Raw genomic sequence first — 17,608 nt, forward strand, 5'->3', positions numbered from 1 at the left:
GGAGATGAGGACAGGGGGAGGAGGAGAGGACAGGAGGAAGATGAGTGGACAGGAGGAGGACAGGAGGACAGGAGGAGAGGGGGAGAGAGAACAGGATGAGAGGGAGAGGTTTAGAGGAGAGAGGAGATGAGGACAGGGGGAGGAGGAGAGGACAGGAGGAGGATGAGAGTGGACAGGAGGAGGAGAGGACAGCAGGAGGAGAGGACAGGAGGGCAAGGAGAGTGGACAGGAGGAGGAGAGGAGGAGAGGAGGATAGGAGGAGAGGAGGACAGGAGGACAGGACAGGAGGAGGAGGACAGGACAGGAGGAGGAGGAGAGGACAGGAGGAGAGTAGGAGAAGAGAGGAGGGGAGGGGAGCTATATGGACACTGGATGTGCACAGAGCATCAGTCTCACAGAGCATCAGTGACCTAGGGGTTAACAGGAGAGAACTAACACTAAACCCCCGGGAAAGATTACATTGCACATGGTGTTGGTTGGTTCGTCAGCCCTAATTAGCCCAGCCTCACTCTGAGGACAGGACACAGTTAGTTTCCCCAGTCAGGACTCTGATCTAGGATCAGATTCTAGTCTTCTCCCCTGATGGGCCAGATCAGGATGAGCGGAAGCTGTTCTGATCCAGGACATGGTGTGTATTCAATAGCGCACACTGAAGCAAAATGTTTTTCAACGGAAAAAGAAAACCCAATTCAGGTTTGTCCCTGTGTTTCTCTACCCGCTTGGTTCCGCTTGGTTCCCAGTGATTACACCCGTCTCATCGGGAGATGACTGAGCTGATGGAGTTGTAGGAGGTGCCGCCGTTACAGGCTCTTCCCCTCCCCCTAGCCACACCCTCTATGTTGACCCTGAAGACAGGCGAGGTCTTTAACAGGAAGTCAGCAGCGTCACGCCTCCCCAACTCACGCAGCTTCCACATCAACAGCCCCACCGTGCTGTCTGGACGGACTGACCAATCCAGGAGCAGCGCTGCTGTGGGGCTGGCCAGGAGGGCGGGGTCATTGTCTGAGGCAGGGCCCCCATTGGTTGGGGTGCCGTTGGGGGTGGAGCTGTGTTTGGCCACCAGGTAGGTGAGACCCAGGTTCATAGCCAGCAGACACCAGTCCTTCCCCAGCGCATCAGGAGGGTCTAACAGACGACACAGCTTCCTCCTGGCCAGCAGGCTGACCTCTGAGATGTGGACATCTGCACACAGACTACCCTGACTATAGACTTCAGTACAGCCCAAGGCGAGGATACTGCTGAAGCTCTCCCTGTACCCCCCCATGGTATTGGTGAGGCTGGTCTCTCTCTGGGTCTGGGCCTTCAGGAAGTCTTTAGGCTGGTAGATCATGACGGGACCGTGATGCTCTCTGAGCTGCTGGGGGCTGAGGTAGTACCGGGCGGTGAGGAGGCCAGGGAGGGTGGAGGACAGGAGCGACTCTGTGATGGTAACCATGGTGTCCAGGAGGGTGTAACACTTGGCCCGTTCGCTGTCGTGACCTCTGACCTGAATCTCCACCCCCTGGCCGTGGTTGACCAATAGGATCATGGCCTCCGCTCCGCCTTGGCTCACCTTTGCCCCATTGGTCCAGAGGCGGATGTCTCCGTCAGGCCCCTCCCCTGTGTCGTCCTCAGGGCGCTGCTGGTGGCTCCAGCGACACAGGTTCACCTGGAGGTCAGAGGTCAGGAAACATGACAACAGCATACTATTCATTCTAGGAGAAGAAACATACTCCAGAGCTTCCCAGATGGCAGCATATTCAGTCGTTCAGACAGTAGAGACTGGGGAGTCGTTCAGACAGTAGGGACTGGGGAGTCATTCAGACAGTCTTCAATAGGGACTGGGGAGTCATTCAGACAGTAGGGACAGGGATTGGGGAGTCGTTCAGACAGTAGAGACTGGGGAGTCATTCAGACAGTAGGGACTGGGGAGTCATTCAGACAGTAGGGACAGGGACTGGGGAGTCGTTCAGACAGTCTTCAATAGGGACTGGGGAGTCATTCAGACAGTAGGGACTGGGGAGTCATTCAGACAGTAGGGACTGGGGAGTCATTCAGACAGTAGGGACAGGGACTGGGGAGTCGTTCAGACAGTAGGGACTGGGGAGTCATTCAGACAGTAGGGACAGGGACTGGGGAGTCGTTCAGACAGTAGAGACTGGGGAGTCATTCAGACAGTAGGGACTGGGGAGTCATTCAGACAGTAGGGACAGGGACTGGGGAGTCGTTCAGACAGTCTTCAATAGGGACTGGGGAGTCATTCAGACATTATTCAATAGGGACTGGGGAGTCGTTCAGACAGTATTCAGTAGGGACTGGGGAGTCGTTCAGACAGTATTCAATAGGGACTGGGGAGTCGTTCAGACAGTATTCAATAGGGACTGGGGAGTCATTCAGACAGTATTGGTAGGGACTGGGGGGTCGTTCAGACAGTAGGGACTGGGGAGTCATTCAGACAGTAGGAACTGGGGAGTCATTCAGACAGTAGGGACTGGGGAGTCATTCAGACAGTAGGGACAGGGACTGGGGAGTCGTTCAGACAGTCTTCAGTAGGGACTGGGGAGTCATTCAGACAGTATTCAATAGGGACTGGGGAGTCGTTCAGACAGTATTGGTAGGGACTGGGGAGTCATTCAGACAGTATTGACTGGGGAGTCATTCAGACAGTATTGATAGGGACTGGGGAGTCATTCAGACAGTATTGGTAGGGACTGGGGAGTCGTTCAGACAGTATTGGTAGGGACTGGGGAGTCATTCAGACAGTATTGGTAGGGACTGGGGAGTGATTCAGACAGTATTGGTAGGGACTGGGGAGTCATTCAGACAGTATTGACTGGGGAGTCATTCAGACAGTATTGGTAGGGACTGGGGAGTCATTCAGACAGTATTGGTAGGGACTGGGGAGTCATTCAGACAGTATTGGTAGGGACTGGGGAGTCGTTCAGACAGTCTTCAATAGGGACTGGGAAGTCGTTCAGACAGTATTGGTAGGGACTGGGGAGTCATTCAGCCAGTATTGACTGGGGAGTCATTCAGCCAGTATTGACTGGGGAGTCATTCAGCCAGTATTGACTGGGGAGTCATTCAGCCAGTATTGACTGGGGAGTCATTCAGCCAGTATTGGTAGGGACTGGGGAGTCATTCAGCCAGTATTGGTAGGGACTGGGGAGTCATTCAGACAGTATTGGTAGGGACTGGGGAGTCGTTCAGACAGTCTTGATAGGGACTGGGGAGTCATTCAGACAGTATTGGTAGGGACTGGGGAGTCATTCAGACAGTATTGGTAGGGACTGGGGAGTCATTCAGACAGTATTGGTAGGGACTGGGGAGTCATTCAGACAGTATTGGTAGGGACTGGGGAGTCGTTCAGACAGTCTTGATGAATCAAAGCATGTACCTGTAGCTTGTGGAACAGTCCACAGGGGAAAGGTGTGAGGTGTTCAGCAGGAACCAGTCTGACCCCTCCGTAGATCAGGACATCGTCCTCCTCCTCTTCCTCCGTCCAGGAGTGGTGGAGGCTGTTGGTCTTGATCAGGGCGGGGACATCCACCATGCCAGGGTTGGTCAGGTCACGTACGCACACGTCCATGGCATCCAGCACCTGTCGTAAGAGAGGATGTTAGCATGGACGCTAATGTCTTCCTATGGGAGATGCTAACATGTTGCATTGTGGTATACTTGACGGTATACAACTATGCATGCCCAGCTTGTGTTAGCATGGTCGCTAAGTGTGACATGTTTTCCTATGGGAGATGCTAACATGTTGCATTGTGGTATACTTGACGGTATACAATTATGCATGCCCAGCTTGTGTTAGCATGGTCGCTAAGTGTGACATGTTTTCCTATGGGAAATGCTAACAGTTCCCGTCTTAGTAATGATGACTGTCTCTGACCTGTAGCAGTTCGTCCACGTCGCTCTCTGGGGCCAGAGCCTGTATCTCCTCCAGTCTGTAGCGCCCCCTGTAGTGGTGGATGGCTTTAGGCGTGTCCACAGAGAGGAGGCGGGCTAACACCCCACTACACAGCCAGCGGGGCTCCAACACCATCACATCCTGCACCGTCTCACTCTGCATCAGGTTGATCTGTAAGGAGGATGGGGAAGAGAGAGAGATGGATACAAAAGGAGGGAGAAAAAGCACGGGGGAGAGAGAGATGTATAATCAAAAATAATTGTCCATAGTTAAGGGGGGCATGTAAAAATCTTCCCAGTGTGGAATAGTTCCCGATCGTTGTGAATGAACTGGGATGACGTCACAATAACTGCTCGTGCGTCTCCATGTGATTGGCTGATCTCTCTCACACCCTCCCTGAACCAAGGTTCAGCACCATGTAGGTCGAAAGAACCAAGGTTCAGCACCATGTAGGTAGAAGGAACCAAGGTTCAGCACCATGTAGGTAGAAGGAACCAAGGTTCAGCACCATGTAGGTAGAAGGAACCAAGGTTCAGCACCATGTAGGTAGAAAGAACCAAGGTTCAGCACCATGTAGGTAGAAGGAACCAAGGTTCAGCACCATGTAGGTAGAAAGAACCAATGATTAGCACCATGTAGGTAGAAGGAACCAAGGTTCAGCACCATGTAGGTAGAAGGAACCAAGGTTCAGCACCATGTAGGTAGAAGGAACCAAGGTTCAGCACCATGTAGATAGAAGGAACCAAGGTTCAGCACCATGTAGGTAGAAGGAACCAAGGTTCAGCACCATGTAGGGTAGAAAGAACCAAGGTTCAGAACCATGTAGGTAGAAGGAACCAAGGTTCAGCACCATGTAGGTAGAAGGAACCAAGGTTCAGCACCATTCCTTGACACTATTCGAGGTGCACTCGACTTACGTTGAAGTTTGGACTTTTGTGTAATAGGGTGTGTGTGTACCTCTCCCATGCTGTGGAGCTGCTGTGTGTGTACCTCTCCCATGCTGTGGAGCTGCTGTGTGTGTACCTCTCCCATGCTGTGGAGCTGCTGTGTGTGTACCTCTCCCATGCTGTGGAGCTGCTGTGTGTGTACCTCTCCCATGCTGTGGAGCTGCTGTGTGTGTACCTCTCCCATGCTGTGGAGCTGCTGTGTGTGTACCTCTCCCATGCTGTGGAGCTGCTGTGTGTGTGTGTACCTCTCCCATGCTGTGGAGCTGCTGTGTATGTACCTCTCCCATGTTGTGGAGCTGCTGTGTGTGTACCTCTCCCATGTTGTGGAGCTGCTGTGTATGTACCTCTCCCATGCTGTGGAGCTGCTGTGTATGTACCTCTCCCATGCTGTGGAGCTGCTGTGTGTGTACCTCTCCCATGCTGTGGAGCTGCTGTGTGTGTACCTCTCCCATGCTGTGGAGCTGCTGTGTGTGTACCTCTCCCATGTTGTGGAGCTGCTGTGTGTGTACCTCTCCCATGCTGTGGAGCTGCTGTGTGTGTACCTCTCCCATGTTGTGGAGCTGCTGTGTGTGTACCTCTCCCATGCTGTGGAGCTGCTGTGTGTACCTCTCCCATGCTGTGGAGCTGCTGTGTGTGTACCTCTCCCATGCTGTGGAGCTGCTGTGTGTGCACCTCTCCCATGCTGTGGAGCTGCTGTGTGTGTACCTCTCCCATGCTGTGGAGCTGCTGTGTGTGTACCTCTCCCATGCTGTGGAGCTGCTGTGTGTGTACCTCTCCCATGCTGTGGAGCTGCTGTGTGTGTACCTCTCCCATGCTGTGGAGCTGCTGTGTGTGTACCTCTCCCATGCTGTGGAGCTGCTATGTGTGTACCTCTCCCATGCTGTGGAGCTGCTGTGTGTGTGTGTACCTCTCCCATGTTGTGGAGCTGCTGTGTGTGTGTGTGTGTGTGTGTACCTCTCCCATGTTGTGGAGCTGCTGTGTGTGTGTGTGTACCTCTCCCATGTTGTGGAGCTGCTGTGTGTGTACCTCTCCCATGTTGTGGAGCTGCTATGTGTGTACCTCTCCCATGTTGTGGAGCTGCTGTGTGTGTACCTCTCCCATGTTGTGGAGCTGCTGTGTGTGTACCTCTCCCATGCTGTGGAGCTGCTGTGTGTGTGTGTACCTCTCCCATGCTGTGGAGCTGCTGTGTGTGTGTTTACCTCTCCCATGCTGTGGAGCTGCTATGTGTGTACCTCTCCCATGCTGTGGAGCTGCTGTGTGTGTACCTCTCCCATGCTGTGGAGCTGCTGTGTGTGTATGTACCTCTCCCATGCTGTGGAGCTGCTGTGTGTGTGTACCTCTCCCATGCTGTGGAGCTGCTGTGTGTGTGTACCTCTCCCATGCTGTGGAGCTGCTGTGTGTGTGTGTGTACCTTTCCCATGTTGTGGAGCTGCGGTGTGTGTGTGTACCTCTCCCATGTTGTGGAGCTGCGGTGTGTGTGTGTACCTCTCCCATGCTGTGGAGCTGCTATGTGTGTACCTCTCCCATGCTGTGGAGCTGATGTGTGTGTACCTCTCCCATGCTGTGGAGCTGCTGTGTGTGTACCTCTCCCATGCTGTGGAGCTGCTGTGTGTGTACCTCTCCCATGCTGTGGAGCTGCTGTGTGTGTACCCCCTCCCATGTTGTGGAGCTGCTGTGTGTGTACCTCTCCCATGCTGTGGAGCTGCTGTGTGTGTACCTCTCCCATGCTGTGGAGCTGCTGTGTGTGTACCTCTCCCATGCTGTGGAGCTGCTGTGTGTGTACCTCTCCCATGCTGTGGAGCTGCTGTGTGTGTACCTCTCCCATGTTGTGGAGCTGCTGTGTGTGTACCTCTCCCATGTTGTGGAGCTGCTGTGTGTGTACCTCTTCCATGCTGTGGAGCTGCTGTGTGTGTGTGTACCTCTCCCATGCTGTGGAGCTGCTGTGTGTGTGTGTACCTCTCCCATGCTGTGGAGCTGCTGTGTGTGTGTGTACCTCTCCCATGCTGTGGAGCTGCTGTGTGTGTGTGTACCTCTCCCATGCTGTGGAGCTGCTGTGTGTGTGTGTACCTCTCCAATGCTGTGGAGCTGCTGTGTGTGTGTGTACCTCTCCCATGCTGTGGAGCTGCTGTGTGTGTGTGTACCTCTCCCATGCTGTGGAGCTGCTATGTGTGTACCTCTCCCATGCTGTGGAGCTGCTGTGTGTGTACCTCTCCCATGCTGTGGAGCTGCTGTGTGTGTACCTCTCCCATGCTGTGGAGCTGCTGTGTGTGTACCTCTCCCATGCTGTGGAGCTGCTGTGTGTGTGTGTACCTCTCCCATGTTGTGGAGCTGCTGTGTGTGTACCTCTCCCATGTTGTGGAGCTGCTGTGTGTGTATGTACCTCTCCCATGCTGTGGAGCTGCTATGTGTGTACCTCTCCCATGCTGTGGAGCTGCTGTGTGTGTACCTCTCCCATGCTGTGGAGCTGCTGTGTGTGTACCTCTCCCATGCTGTGGAGCTGCTGTGTGTGTACCTCTCCCATGTTGTGGAGCTGCTGTGTGTGTACCTCTCCCATGTTGTGGAGCTGCTGTGTGTGTATGTACCTCTCCCATGCTGTGGAGCTGCTATGTGTGTACCTCTCCCATGCTGTGGAGCTGCTGTGTGTGTACCTCTCCCATGCTGTGGAGCTGCTGTGTGTGTGTACCTCTCCCATGTTGTGGAGCAGCTGTGTGTGTACCTCTCCCATGTTGTGGAGCTGCTGTGTGAGTATGTACCTCTCCCATGCTGTGGAGCTGCTGTGTGTGTACCTCTCCCATGCTGTGGAGCTGCTGTGTGTGTACCTCTCCCATGCTGTGGAGCTGCTGTGTGTGTACCTCTCCCATGCTGTGGAGCTGCTGTGTGTGTACCTCTCCCATGCTGTGGAGCTGCTGTGTGTGTGTGTACCTCTCCCATGTTGTGGAGCTGCTGTGTGTGTACCTCTCCCATGTTGTGGAGCTGCTGTGTGTGTATGTACCTCTCCCATGCTGTGGAGCTGCTATGTGTGTACCTCTCCCATGCTGTGGAGCTGCTGTGTGTGTACCTCTCCCATGTTGTGGAGCTGCTGTGTGTGTATGTACCTCTCCCATGCTGTGGAGCTGCTATGTGTGTACCTCTCCCATGCTGTGGAGCTGCTGTGTGTGTACCTCTCCCATGCTGTGGAGCTGCTGTGTGTGTGTGTACCTCTCCCATGTTGTGGAGCTGCTGTGTGTGTACCTCTCCCATGTTGTGGAGCTGCTGTGTGTGTATGTACTTCTCCCATGTTGTGGAGCTGCTGTGTGTGTACCTCTCCCATGTTGTGGAGCTGCTGTGTGTGTATGTACCTCTCCCATGCTGTGGAGCTGCTATGTGTGTACCTCTCCCATGCTGTGGAGCTGCTGTGTGTGTACCTCTCCCATGCTGTGGAGCTGCTGTGTGTGTACCTCTCCCATGCTGTGGAGCTGCTGTGTGTGTACCTCTCCCATGTTGTGGAGCTGCTGTGTGTGTACCTCTCCCATGTTGTGGAGCTGCTGTGTGTGTATGTACCTCTCCCATGCTGTGGAGCTGCTATGTGTGTACCTCTCCCATGCTGTGGAGCTGCTGTGTGTGTACCTCTCCCATGCTGTGGAGCTGCTGTGTGTGTACCTCTCCCATGTTGTGGAGCTGCTGTGTGTGTACCTCTCCCATGTTGTGGAGCTGCTGTGTGTGTATGTACCTCTCCCATGCTGTGGAGCTGCTATGTGTGTACCTCTCCCATGCTGTGGAGCTGCTGTGTGTGTACCTCTCCCATGCTGTGGAGCTGCTGTGTGTGTGTACCTCTCCCATGTTGTGGAGCAGCTGTGTGTGTACCTCTCCCATGTTGTGGAGCTGCTGTGTGTGTATGTACCTCTCCCATGCTGTGGAGCTGCTATGTGTGTACCTCTCCCATGCTGTGGAGCTGCTGTGTGTGTACCTCTCCCATGCTGTGGAGCTGCTGTGTGTGTGTGTGTACCTCTCCCATGTTGTGGAGCTGCTGTGTGTGTACCTCTCCCATGTTGTGGAGCTGCTGTGTGTGTATGTACTTCTCCCATGTTGTGGAGCTGCTGTGTGTGTACCTCTCCCATGTTGTGGAGCTGCTGTGTGTGTATGTACTTCTCCCATGCTGTGGAGCTGCTATGTGTGTACCTCTCCCATGCTGTGGAGCTGCTGTGTGTGTACCTCTCCCATGCTGTGGAGCTGCTGTGTGTGTGTGTGTGTGTGTGTGTGTGTGTGTGTGTGTGTGTGTGTGTGTGTGTACCTCTCCCATGCTGTGGAGCTGCTGTGTGTGTATGTACTTCTCCCATGCTGTGGAGCTGCTATGTGTGTACCTCTCCCATGCTGTGGAGCTGCTGTGTGTGTACCTCTCCCATGCTGTGGAGCTGCTGTGTGTGTACCTCTCCCATGCTGTGGAGCTGCTATGTGTGTGTGTACCTCTCCCATGCTGTGGAGCTGCTGTGTGTGTGTACCTCTCCCATGCTGTGGAGCTGCTGTGTGTGTGTACCTCGCCCATGCTGTGGAGCTGCTGTGTGTGTACCTCTCCCATGCTGTGGAGCTGCTGTGTGTGTGTGTACCTCTCCCATGCTGTGGAGCTGCTGTGTGTGTGTGTACCTCTCCCATGCTGTGGAGCTGCTATGTGTGTACCTCTCCCATGCTGTGGAGCTGCTGTGTGTGTACCTCTCCCATGCTGTGGAGCTGCTGTGTGTGTACCTCTCCCATGCTGTGGAGCTGCTGTGTGTGTACCTCTCCCATGTTGTGGAGCTGCTGTGTGTGTACCTCTCCCATGTTGTGGAGCTGCTGTGTGTGTATGTACCTCTCCCATGCTGTGGAGCTGCTATGTGTGTACCTCTCCCATGCTGTGGAGCTGCTGTGTGTGTACCTCTCCCATGCTGTGGAGCTGCTGTGTGTGTACCTCTCCCATGCTGTGGAGCTGCTGTGTGTGTACCTCTCCCATGCTGTGGAGCTGCTGTGTGTGTACCTCTCCCATGCTGTGGAGCTGCTGTGCGACCCCTCGGAGGTGCTCCTCGCTGACCAGTGGGTTGATGTGTTCCTGCACGTCAGAGACAAACTGTTGCCATGACGTCAGCTGGTTAGGGCCACTCATTTTCCTCCAGGAGGGCAGGGTCGAGACCAGACACTCTGAAAGGGCCGACATGGGACTACAGGTCTGTCAAAGAGAGGGCAGAGAGAGGGACTTAACAAATTTGACCCTAATAACTACCGTGGGATATGCGTCAAAAGAAACCTTGGGAAAATCCTATGCATTATCATTAACAGCAGACTCATACATTTACTCAGCGAAAACAATGTACTGAGCAAATGTCAAATTGGCTTCTTACCAAATTACTGTACGACAGACCACATATTCACCCTGCACACCCTCATTGACAAACAAACAAAACAAAGGCAAAGTCTTCTCATGCCGCATTGATTTCAAAAAAGCTTTTGGAATCAATTTGTCACAAGTCCCATTTCTCTAAAGACAAATAATACCAAAAACAAGGTAGGCTTCTGTTGCAACATTGTAGCCAACATCACCAGCGTTGCTATGGAAATAAGTACATTGACACCCTCAACCAGCAGCTGGTCATTATGTCCTCTGCATCTAGAGAACATGTTCACCAGCTTGCTACAACAAAGGCAGAACCTGAGACCAGCATGGCCTCCATCACACAGCCTGATGACACTGCACCAGCCTTCCTGTCTGCTCCAGCCCAGGTCAAACTCCCAGTCTGCTCCAGCCCAGGTCAACCTACCAGCCTCCCAGTCTGCTCCAGCCCAGGTCAACCTACCAGTCTGCTCCAGCCCAGGTCAACCTACCAGCCTCCCAGTCTGCTTCAGCCTAGGTCAACCTACCAGCCTCCCAGTCTGTTCCAGCCCAGGTCAACCTCCTAGTCTGCTCCAGCCCAGGTCAACCTAACAGCCTCCCAGTCTGCTCCAGCCTAGGTCAACCTACCAGCCTCCCAGTCTGCTCCAGCCCAGGTCAACCTACCAGCCTCCCAGTCTACTCCAGCCCAGGTCAACCTCCCAGTCTGCTCCAGCCCAGGTCAACCTACCAGCCTCCCAGTCTACTCCAGCCCAGGTCAACCTACCAGCCTCTCAGTCTGCTCCAGCCCAGGTCAACCTACCAGCCTCCCAGTCTACTCCAGCCCAGGTCAACCTCCCAGTCTGCTCCAGCCCAGGTCAACCTACCAGCCTCCCAGTCTACTCCAGCCCAGGTCAACCTCCCAGTCTGCTCCAGCCCAGGTCAACCTACCAGCCTCCCAGTCTGCTCCAGCCCAGGTCAACCTACCAGCCTCCCAGTCTGCTTCAGCCCAGGTCAACCTACCAGCCTCCCAGTCTGCTCCAGCCCAGGTCAACCTCCCAGTCTGCTCCAGCCCAGGTCAACCTACCAGCCTCCCAGTCTGCTCCAGCCCAGGTCAACCTACCAGCCTCCCAGTCTGCTTCAGCCCAGGTCAACCTACCAGCCTCCCAGTCTGCTCCAGCCCAGGTCAACCTACCAGCCTCCCAGTCTGCTCCAGCCCAGGTCAACCTCCCAGTCTGCTCCAGCCCAGGTCAACCTACCAGCCTCCCAGTCTGCTCCAGCCCAGGTCAACCTACCAACCCCCCAGTCTGCTCCAGCCCAGGTCAACCTACCAGCCTCCCAGTCTGCTCCAGCCCAGGTCAACCTACCAGCCTCCCAGTCTGCTCCAGCCCAGGTCAACCTCCCAGTCTTCTCCAGCCCAGGTCAACCTACCAGCCTCCTAGTCTGCTCCAGCCCAGGTCAACCCCCCAGTCTGCTCCAGCCCAGGTCAACCTCCCAGTCTGCTCCAGCCCAGGTCAACCTCCCAGTCTGCTCCATCCCAGGTCAACCCCCCAGTCTGCTCCAGCCCAGGTCAACCTCCCAGTCTTCTCCAGCCCAGGTCAACCTCCCAGTCTTCTCCAGCCCAGGTCAACCTACCAGCCTCCTAGTCTGCTCCAGCCCAGGTCAACCCCCCAGTCTGCTCCAGCCCAGGTCAACCTCCCAGTCTGCTCCAGCCCAGGTCAACCTCCCAGTCTGCTCCAGCCCAGGTCAACCTCCCAGTCTGCTCCAGCCCAGGTCAACCTACCAACCTCCCAGTCTGCTCCAGCCCAGGTCAACCTACCAACCTCCCAGTCTGCTCCAGCCCAGGTCAACCTCCCAGTCTTCTCCAGCCCAGGTCAACCTACCAGCCTCCTAGTCTGCTCCAGCCCAGGTCAACCCCCCAGTCTGCTCCAGCCCAGGTCAACCTCCCAGTCTGCTCCAGCCCAGGTCAACCCCCCAGTCTGCTCCAGCCCAGGTCAACCTCCCAGTCTGCTCCAGCCCAGGTCAACCTCCTAGTCTGCTCCAGCCCAGGTCAACCTCCCAGTCTGCTCCAGCCCAGGTCAACCTCCCAGTCTGCTCCAGCCCAGGTCAACCTCCCAGTCTGCTCCAGCCCAGGTCAACCTCCCAGTCTGCTCCAGCCCAGGTCAACCTACCAGCCTCCCAGTCTGCTCCAGCCCAGGTCAACCTACCAGCCTCCCAGTCTGCTCCAGCCCAGGTCAACCTTCCAGTCTGCTCCAGCCCAGGTCAACCTACCAGCCTCCCAGTGCGCTCCAGCCCAGGTCAACCTCCCAGTCTGCTCCAGCCCAGGTCAACCTACCAGCCTCCCAGTCTGCTCCAGCCCAGGTCAACCTACCAGCCTCCCAGTCTGCTTCAGCCCAGGTCAACCTACCAGCCTCCCAGTCTGCTCCAGCCCAGGTCAACCTACCAGCCTCCCAGTCTGCTCCAGCCCAGGTCAACCTCCCAGTCTTCTCCAGCCCAGGTCAACCTACCAGCCTCCTAGTCTGCTCCAGCCCAGGTCAACCCCCCAGTCTGCTCCAGCCCAGGTCAACCTCCCAGTCTGCTCCAGCCCAGGTCAACCTCCCAGTCTGCTCCATCCCAGGTCAACCCCCCAGTCTGCTCCAGCCCAGGTCAACCTCCCAGTCTTCTCCAGCCCAGGTCAACCTCCCAGTCTTCTCCAGCCCAGGTCAACCTACCAGCCTCCTAGTCTGCTCCAGCCCAGGTCAACCCCCCAGTCTGCTCCAGCCCAGGTCAACCTCCCAGTCTGCTCCAGCCCAGGTCAACCTCCCAGTCTGCTCCAGCCCAGGTCAACCTCCCAGTCTGCTCCAGCCCAGGTCAACCTACCAACCTCCCAGTCTGCTCCAGCCCAGGTCAACCTACCAACCTCCCAGTCTGCTCCAGCCCAGGTCAACCTCCCAGTCTTCTCCAGCCCAGGTCAACCTACCAGCCTCCTAGTCTGCTCCAGCCCAGGTCAACCCCCCAGTCTGCTCCAGCCCAGGTCAACCTCCCAGTCTGCTCCAGCCCAGGTCAACCCCCCAGTCTGCTCCAGCCCAGGTCAACCTCCCAGTCTGCTCCAGCCCAGGTCAACCTCCCAGTCTGCTCCAGCCCAGGTCAACCTCCCAGTCTGCTCCAGCCCAGGTCAACCTCCCAGTCTGCTCCAGCCCAGGTCAACCTCCCAGTCTGCTCCAGCCCAGGTCAACCTCCCAGTCTGCTCCAGCCCAGGTCAACCTCCCAGTCTGCTCCAGCCCAGGTCAACCTACCAGCCTCCCAGTCTGCTCCAGCCCAGGTCAACCTACCAGCCTCCCAGTCTGCTCCAGCCCCCCAGTCTGCTCCAGCCCAGGTCAACCTACCAGTCTGCTTCAGCCCAGGTCAACCTACCGGCCTTCCTGTCTGCTCCAGCCCAGGTCAACCTACCAACCTCCCAGTCTGCTTCAGCCAAGGTCAGAATAACAGCCTCCCAGTCTGCTCCACCCAAACAACTACCCACAACTGCAATCTTTATCGATTAAAATGGGACGCTCTTGGTCAGGAGAGATGATTCCCTGGACACCTGGTGTATAAGTTCTGGTGTCCTACAACTGAACAGTGCAATGCAGCTACTCAGTCAGACCAGGGTTGACACCCCTGATAACATCATCATCCACACTGGCACAAACAACCTTCCTGCCAAAGGTGAAAATGTATCTGGGGCAATGAGAAGAGTGGCAGAATGGGCACAGGCTATGTTCCCAACAACCAATATAGATATATCTACCCTCCTACCAAGAAAAGACTTCCCAGGAAAGTTAATCAACTAAATAAATCAAATTTCATTGGTCACATACACATTGTTAGCAGATGTTAATGCGAGTGTAGCGAAATGCTTGTGCTTCTAGTTCCGACAATAATATATTCTATAGTCTACCTTACTGCCTTATACACACAAGTCTAAAGGAATGAATAAGAATATGTACATATAAATATGTGAATGAGTGATTGCCGAACGGCATAGGCAAGATGCAGTAGATGGTATAGAGTACAGTATATACATATGAGATGAGTAGTGTAGGGAATGTCAACATTATATAAAGTGGCATAATTGAAAGTGACTAGTGATATATTTTTTAAACATATTTTTACATTATTAAAGTGGCTCAGCATTTAACACCATAGTACCCCCCAAACTCGTCATTAAGTGCTTCATTGTGGAGATTCCAATGCGAGAACAGGTTCTGAGCCTGACTACACTGATGAGGGAGGTAACCACCACATATTTGGACACCCCTCCTTGTACAGCAGCCCTATTATAAATAAGAGAACAGTCCTGACCACCCTCCTTGTACAGCAGCCCTATTATAAATAAGAGAACAGTCCTGACCACCCTCCTTGTACAGCAGCCCTATTATAAATAAGAGAACAGTCCTGACCACCCTCCTTGTACAGCAGCCCTATTATAAATAAGAGAACAGTCCTGACCAAATACTGAACAGAAACGGGAAGGAGTTAGTGCATCTCTGTCGAGCCTTAGGCCTGTACATGCTTAATGGTAGAATCAGAGGGGACTCTTTAGGTCAGTTTACTTACTGCTCAGCTCTTGGGACAAGTGTAGTCGATTATGCCATCACTGACATTGACCCCTCCTCCATTAGTGCATTCACTGTCAGACCACAGACACCATTGTCAGATCATAGACGCCATTGTCAGACCACAGACACCATTGTCGGATCATAGACACCATTGTCGGATCATAGACACCATTGTAAGACCACAGACACCATTGTAAGACCACAGACACCATTGGATCACAGACACCATTGTCTGATCACAAACACAAACGCCATTGTCGGATCACAGTCGGATCAAGGTGTTTCTGAAGAAATTAACCAGCAATACTCATTCAAAAATACAGCCCAATTAAACTCTACAACATGAACCAAATTAGACAGATGGGCTCCAAACAGTGCAGAGAAATTCATCTAAACATTTAACTCGAATGAAATAATGAACTCTACACAGGTGTTCAATAACTCACAATAAAACAATAAAAAGGTGTCAATTCAAATCTGAGAGAAACTAAAGAATTGCAACATCAGAAAAATTAATTGAAAAGTCAATTGACCAAAATCAGTTGTGGGACATGTGGAACAACCCAGAGGGAAAACAACAACCACTGACGAGTGGAACCACTGACACAGCCTGAGACACTGAATAATAACATCTGCATAGTAAGCAGTAACTTACTTATTATTGTTAGAATTGTCATTATTATAGGGGTGATGGTGGCACGTAGTGGTAAGGGTAGTAGGGTGATGGTGGCACGTAGTGGTAAGGGTAGTAGGGTGATGGTGGCACGTAGTGGTAAGGGTAGTAGGGTGATTGTGGCACGTAGTGGTAAGGGTAGTAGGGTGATGGTGGCACGTAGTGGTAAGGGTAGTAGGGTGATGGTGGCACGTAGTGGTAAGGGTAGTAGGGTGATGGTGGCACGTAGTGGTAAGGGTAGTAGGGGTGATGGTGGCACGTAGTGGTAAGGGTAGTAGGGTGATGGTGGCACGTAGTGGTAAGGGTAGTAGGGTGATGGTGGCACGTAGTGGTAAGGGTAGTAGGGTGATGGTGGCACGTAGTGGTAAGGGTAGTAGGGGTGATGGTGGCACGTAGTGGTAAGGGTAGTAGGGGTGATGGTGGCACGTAGTGGTAAGGGTAGTAGGGGTGATGGTGGCACGTAGTGGTAAGGGTAGTAGGGGTGATGGTGGCACGTAGTGGTAAGGGTAGTAGGGTGATGGTGGCACGTAGTGGTAAGGGTAGTAGGGTGATGGTGGCACGTAGTGGTAAGGGTAGTAGGGGTGATGGTGGCACGTAGTGGTAAGGGTAGTAGGGGTGATGGTGGCACGTAGTGGTAAGGGTAGTAGGGTGATGGTGGCACGTAGTGGTAAGGGTAGTAGGGTGATGGTGGCACGTAGTGGTAAGGGTAGTAGGGGTGATGGTGGCACGTAGTGGTAAGGGTAGTAGGGGTGATGGTGGCACGTAGTGGTAAGGGTAGTAGGGGTGATGGTGGTACGTAGTGGTAAGGGTAGTAGGGTGATGGTGGCACGTAGTGGTAAGGGTAGTAGGGTGATGGTGGTACGTAGTGGTAAGGGTAGTAAGGTGATGGTGGTACGTATTGGTAAGGGTAGTAGGGGTGATTGTGGTACATAGTGGTAAGGGTAGTAGGGGTGATTGTGGTACGTAGTGGTAAGGGTAGTAGGGTGATGAGGGTACGTAGTGGTAAGGGTAGTAGGGGTGATGGTGGTACGTAGTGGTAAGGGTAGTAGGGTGATGGTGGTATGTAGTGGTAAGGGTAGTAAGGTGATGGTGGTACGTATTGGTAAGGGTAGTAGGGGTGATTGAGGTACATAGTGGTAAGGTTAGTAGGGGTGATTGTGGTACGTAGTGGTAAGGGTAGTAGGGGTGATGGTGGTACGTAGTGGTAAGGGTAGTAGGGTGATGGTGGTACGTAGTGGTAAGGGTAGTAGGGTGATGGTGGTATGTAGTGTAAGGGTAGTAGGAGTGATGGTGGTACGTAGTGGTAAGGGTAGTAGGGGTGATGGTGGTAAGGGTAGTAGGGTGATGATGGTACGTAGTGGTAAGGGTAGTAGGGGTGATGGTGGTACGTAGTGGTAAGGGTAGTAGGGGTGATGGTGGTACGTAGTGGTAAGGGTAGTAGGGGTGATGGTGGTACGTAGTGGTAAGGGTAGTAGGGTGATGGTGGTATGTAGTGGTAAGGGTAGTAGGGTGATGGTGGTACGTAGTGGTAAGGGTAGTAGGGGTGATGGTGGAACGTAGTGGTAAGGGTAGTATGGTGATGATGGTAAGGTTAATAGGGGTGATGGTGGTACGTAGTGGTAAGGGTAGTAGGGGTGATGGTGGTACGTAGTGGTAAGGGTAGTATGGTGATGGTGGTATGTAGTGGTACGGATAGTAGGGTGATGGTGGTACGTAGTGGTAAGGGTAGTAGGGTGATGGTGGTAAGGGTAGTAGGATGATGGTGGTACGTAGTGGTAAGGGTAGTAGGGTGATGGTGGTACGTAGTGGTAAGGGTAGTAGGGTGATGGTGGTATGTAGTGTAAGGGTAGTAGGAGTGATGGTGGTACGTAGTGGTAAGGGTAGTAGGGGTGATGGTGGTAAGGGTAGTAGGGTGATGGTGGTATGTAGTGTAAGGGTAGTAGGAGTGATGGTGGTACGTAGTGGTAAGGGTAGTAGGGGTGATGGTGGTAAGGGTAGTAGGGTGATGGTGGTACGTAGTGGTAAGGGTAGTAGGGGTGATGGTGGAACGTAGTGGTAAGGGTAGTATGGTGATGATGGTAAGGTTAATAGGGGTGATGGTGGTACGTAGTGGTAAGGGTAGTAGGGGTGATGGTGGTACGTAGTGGTAAGGGTAGTATGGTGATGGTGGTATGTAGTGGTACGGATAGTAGGGTGATGGTG

General features: G+C 53.8%; 1 protein-coding gene across 4 annotated transcripts in view; it reads right to left on the reverse strand.

Annotated features, from left to right (window-relative positions):
• Positions 1-256: 256 nt before the first annotated feature.
• Positions 257-17,608, reverse strand: part of dapk1 (death-associated protein kinase 1) — a 181,177-nt gene continuing 163,825 nt past the window's right edge. For all 4 annotated transcript variants that reach the window (XM_031829527.1, XM_031829528.1, XM_031829525.1 and 1 more), the window contains 4 exons: positions 9,827-10,015; positions 3,875-4,063; positions 3,377-3,580; positions 257-1,648 (listed from right to left, as the gene is read on the reverse strand). In XM_031829527.1, the coding sequence (XP_031685387.1) occupies positions 755-1,648; positions 3,377-3,580; positions 3,875-4,063; positions 9,827-10,015 (1,476 nt within the window). In that variant the 3' untranslated portion in view covers positions 257-754. The remainder of the gene's footprint in view (positions 1,649-3,376; positions 3,581-3,874; positions 4,064-9,826; positions 10,016-17,608) is intronic.

This window comes from Oncorhynchus kisutch, linkage group LG8 (genome assembly GCF_002021735.2).
Source record: "Oncorhynchus kisutch isolate 150728-3 linkage group LG8, Okis_V2, whole genome shotgun sequence".
Classification (NCBI taxonomy): Eukaryota; Metazoa; Chordata; class Actinopteri; order Salmoniformes; family Salmonidae; genus Oncorhynchus; species Oncorhynchus kisutch.